The sequence below is a fragment of the Colobus angolensis genome, unplaced genomic scaffold, assembly GCF_000951035.1.
Source record: "Colobus angolensis palliatus isolate OR3802 unplaced genomic scaffold, Cang.pa_1.0 Scaffold35, whole genome shotgun sequence".
Lineage (NCBI taxonomy): Eukaryota > Metazoa > Chordata > Mammalia > Primates > Cercopithecidae > Colobus > Colobus angolensis.
In genome coordinates this window covers 5,284,774-5,289,667 of record NW_012116821.1, presented here as the reverse complement: position 1 = coordinate 5,289,667, position 4,894 = coordinate 5,284,774, and the positions used below count along the sequence as shown (strand labels likewise).

The 4,894-nt window shown below is 39.9% G+C and overlaps 1 protein-coding gene across 2 annotated transcripts in view; it reads left to right on the top strand.

Annotated features, from left to right (window-relative positions):
• RPF2 (ribosome production factor 2 homolog (S. cerevisiae)) overlaps nt 1-4,894 on the top strand; it is a 46,756-nt gene that overhangs the window by 30,449 nt on the left and 11,413 nt on the right. For both annotated transcript variants that reach the window (XM_011952782.1, XM_011952780.1), the window contains one exon: nt 4,304-4,406. In XM_011952782.1, the coding sequence (XP_011808172.1) occupies nt 4,304-4,406 (103 nt within the window). The remainder of the gene's footprint in view (nt 1-4,303; nt 4,407-4,894) is intronic.

The window sequence follows — 4,894 nt, the reverse complement described above, 5'->3', positions numbered from 1 at the left end:
TTTTTAGTAAAGACTGGGTTTCACCATGTTGGCCAGGCTGGTCTTGAACTCCTGACCTCAAGTGATCTGCCTGCCTTGGCCTCCCAAAATGCTGAGATTATAGACGTGAACCACCATGCCTGGCCAAGGATATTTTTCCAACCAAACTGTCAGCCAGATTTTCAGCTAAGATTTCCATTACTTGTAGTCCATTGACCCTGATTTTCTGCCTTTTTCTCTTTCCCCTAGGTCTCCCATATAATTGTTTATTGTCAGTGAGGCAGATACTTACAATTTGTTATAAGAGAGAGAGCTTTTGTTTGCATTTGTTTAAATGTTTGTTGTATTTTCATAAGCCCTACCTTCTCATTATTTTGTGCTTCCACTAGATGGCAGGAATAATCACATAATGCAGTGATGAGTGGAAGGGAGTGAAAACCAAAAAGGAATCTGTACAGAAGCAGAAAGGTAGAAGAGGAACAGATTCAAACTGTAGGGCACTGAGGGAAGTTGGGTTTTCAGTATAAATATGAAGTAAAACAACTGCTTCTTGGTTTATGTTGTGTGTTCAAATGAAGTATCAGTAGGGAGCAAGAAATATATGAAGGGCTTTCATTTAGGAAGCTCCTTTTTTTTTTCTTGACCAAAAAGAAAAGTTGACTTTTTTTTTTTTCATGCAAGATACCCATTTTGTTCATTCTGAATTTGTTTGCGTTTTTTTTTTTTTTTTTTTTAAAGACAGGGTCTCATTCTGTTGCCCAGGCTGGAGTGCAGTGGCACAATCATAGCTCATTGTAGTCTCAACCTCCTGGTCTCAAGCAATCCTCTTACCTCATTCCCCTCAGTAGCTGGGATCCCGGGTAGATGTCATCATGCCCAGCTAATTTTTTTTATTTCTTATAGACACAAGGTCTTGCTACAGTGTTTGGGCTAGTCTCAGAGCCCTAGACTCAAGCAGCCCTCCAGCCTCAGCCTCCCAAAGTTGGAGGTGTGAGCCAGTGTGCCTGGCCTATTCTTCCCTTCTTAAATGGTAGCATATTATTTATGTGGTTTTTTTAAAATTTGGAGTAGAGGAATTTTTAATTCTGATTTTCATTATATAATTGAGAAAACTGAGGCCTGAACAGGTGAGTAGCTTTTCTAAGGTCATGCATTTACCAAGTGGCATATTAAAGTTTTGAATTTAGGTCTTTTTATAGTACATGCTTTTATTTCTTATTTGTTTATTTTTTGAGATGGAGTTTCACTCTGTCGCCCAGGCTCGAGTGCAATGGTGCAATCTCGGCTCACTGCAACCTCCGCATCAGCTGTTCAAGCGATTCTTCTGCCCCAGCCTCCTGAGTAGCTGGGATTACAGGCATTCACCACCATGCTTGGATAATTTTTGTATTTTTTGTAGAGATGGGTTTTCGCCACGTTGGCCAGGCTGGTCTCGAACTCCTGGCCTCAGGTGATCCACCCATCTTGGCCTCCCAAAGTGCTGGGATTATAGGCATGAGCCACCATGCCCAGCCATGCTTTTATTTATACAGTATTATTATATTTTAGGTTCTCAGGTTCATAAAGTTATTTATCATACTTCTTGGTCAAAATCCTTACAGTGTATATACCACTTGCATGAGATCGTTCCCAACTAGAAATGATCTTTCTCTCCTCAGAACTTCCAGAATGATTTATACTGTTCTCCTTTAATGTGCTATTTTAAATTGCAGTTGTTTGTATGTATTCATATCTACCTAGAATGCGGGGCCCCTGGTAGAAAGATGCTGTATGTCATTTATCATTATGCATAATAGGTGCTCTGGTACAGTTTGTTAAGTGAATGGATTCTTGCCAATGGTATTCATGTATAAACAATACTCTGTTGTGTTCTAGCCAGAAAATATCATGCTGTTAGCTGTATTTGCTTTCGGTTACTAAGTACTACCATTTATGCCCTCCCATTTTCATTCATTACTTGTTTGTGTTACCTTGATGATTTTCAAACTTTAGTGAAATTTCAGTCGGGCAGTTAAGAGAAAATATTGTAATAAAAGGATGACTACTTCGAACTATTGGATACAGACTGAAAATCCTTTTATATTCATAGTCTTAGAAATTTTGACCTACTAAAGAGTACTTTTCCATGTGCTTATTGTGTTCCTAAAGTTTTCTCCCAAAGCTTATGGAAGAAGCACAGATGCCCTGAAAATTTTGCATTATGAAAGTTGTTTCGGAGCAGACTGGAACGTACATATTTTGTTCCCCAGAACTACTCTGACTTCTGTAATGAGTGGGCTTGGCCCACTCATTGGTGTGGCATTACTGAAGCATAACTTAGCCACTGAAGGAGAGCCAGGCTTTGGCAAAATCATGGGAAATCTCTGTATTATGATATTGAGATTAAAATATCTTGAAAAGTACAAACTTGTTTTATAAAAATGTCCCAGGCCAGGCGCGTGGTGGCTCATGCCTGTAATCCCAGCACTTTGAGAGACCAAGGCAGGAGGAGTGCTTGAGTCCAGGAGTTCGAAACCAGCCTGGGCAACATAGTGAGACCCCATCTCTATATAATATATGTATAAATATATGTACTTTTTTTTTAATTAAAAATGTTCATTAGGGTTTTTTGGGTTTTTTTCTTGTTTGGGGGAGAAGGGTAGTATATAAATGTGCCTATATACTTGTGTGTTTTATACACGTTAATGCTGGGTTTTTTTTTGTTTGCTTGTTTTTTGTTTTTTTTTTTTTTGACTGAGTCTTGCACTGTCGCCCAGGCTGGAGAGTATAGTGACACGATCTCGGCTCACTGTAATCTCTGCCTCCCAGGTTCAAGTGATTTTCCTACCTCAGCCTCCCAAGTAGCTGGGACTACAGGCACGTGCCACCACACCCGGCTGATTTTTTTGTAGTTTTAGTAGAGACGGGACTTCACTGTGTTAGCCAGGATGGTCTCAATCTCCTGACCTCGTGATCCGCCCGCTTCGGCCTCCCAAGGTGATAGGCATGAGCCACTGCATCCGGCCTCTGATTTTCTTTTGGTTAACCACAAGAAGGGAAAAGCAGACAACAAAAGATGTGTACATCTGTGCACGTGGAGATCATCTGCATCTTATGGGCTAATGGGAAGAGGGAAGGAAAATGCTAGGTGGCTACAGAATGGGACTAGAATAGAATTCCTACTTACTACATCACCTGCCTTGGGCAGCTCTTCCTAAGCAAACTTGGATACATTTTTATATAGAACTTTATCTTAGTCAAATGTTATTCATGAATTTCCACTTAGCCTTCTTGAGGTTCGATTTTCTCAGCTGTAAAATTAAGGTATCACACTTGTTTTCCAAACTTCTTTCATAGCCAAGCCCGTGTAGTGGCTGTAGTGTGCAGTTCACTGGAGATTTTCTTTTAATTACTCCTTTTTTATGTTACTGCTTGAGATGGGTTTTGCTCTGTCGCCCTCACTGGAGTCCAGTGGTGGGATCAGCAATCCTCCCACCTTAGCCTCTCCAGTATCTGGGACTACAACCTGGCTAAATTTTTATACTTTTAGTGGAGATGAGGTTTCACCATGTTGCCCAGGCTGGCCTCAAACTCCTGAGCTTAAGCGGTTTGCCCACCTCTGTCTTCCAAAGTGCTGGGATTACAGGCATGAGCCACTGTGCCTGGCCAACTACTCTTTTTAAAAGGAAACTTTATGTCCCTGTCAAAAATGGAGAATGGTACAGGATAAAATAAATATGTAGTAAATTATATCTGGCTTTGTATCATTAAAATGCTCGCATGTGCCACCAGTGGTATGATTACCACTTTGTGAGAAAAAAGCCTATCCCTGATATCCAAGGTTCTTTTCTGGCATTAACAGTTTATAAAGTTTCTTATCCTTTGCTCATATAATCAAGATTTCTTATTACAATTTTTTTCTTGTTGACCTCCCTCATAGAAAAAAAAAAATTGAAGCTAATTTGATTTTAATAGTCAGTTTGAACAACCATTTTTATAGAAATTTGCTACCTTCATCTACCTATAGGTAGATGAAGGTAAATTTTATGCTTTGATTTACTTTTTTTAAAGTTAATATTCTTAATGGATATGATTTTTTGTTGCTGAGCTGACTCAGAGGAAGAACTTCAGAACTGAAATGTTAAATGTCTCAGTGAACTGAACACAGAAATAAAGTCATGAGATTAAATGCTTAAGGGGTGAGACCTTCAGACATTTTTCAGCAATCGTTTTTTGTGCTTTTTTAGGTAAGTATTGGAACAAAACTGTTTAGAATGCAGTTCTTTGTAACTGAATTTTGCAAGTATTTGTTTTGTTTTGTTAATAATTTAATATGTGCGTTTAGATTTCTTCAGAGGCCCCACAGTATCAAATATCCGCCTGGCTGGATTAGAGTATGTTCTGCACTTCACTGCACTGAATGGGAAGATTTACTTTCGAAGCTATAAGTAAGAGCATTTCTTCACATATTTTCTTAATCCTCAGGGTTAGCGTTTAAAACTGTGTGACTGCTTAGAATTGGTATCTGGCCAGAAAGTTTTTTGGAGAGTTGACAGGATAGCAGTGGCCGCAGCTCTGTGCTGCTCCTCAGTCCTTTGCCTCTGAAACCCTACTTTTCCAGTGCCCCAGAGCATCTGATACCGCACTGTCACTGAGCCAGGTGCACCAACTCTTCCTAGCTTTATGCAGCATCTCCTTATTGTTCTTGGTTGGATTTACAGCACTAAGCCACAAATCCTTGGCCAGCCGAAGCAAATCTCAAAACCCTAAGTCTAAACAATTGAGTCTAAAAGGAATAAGAAGATTCAGTGGCTAGATTCATTTCACCCTCTCTCTCTAGCCTAGGCCTTCTACCCCTACCACAGTATAAATATATTATAACTTAAGCAGGCTGAGCACGGTGGCTCACACCTGTAATCCCAGCACTTTGGGAGGC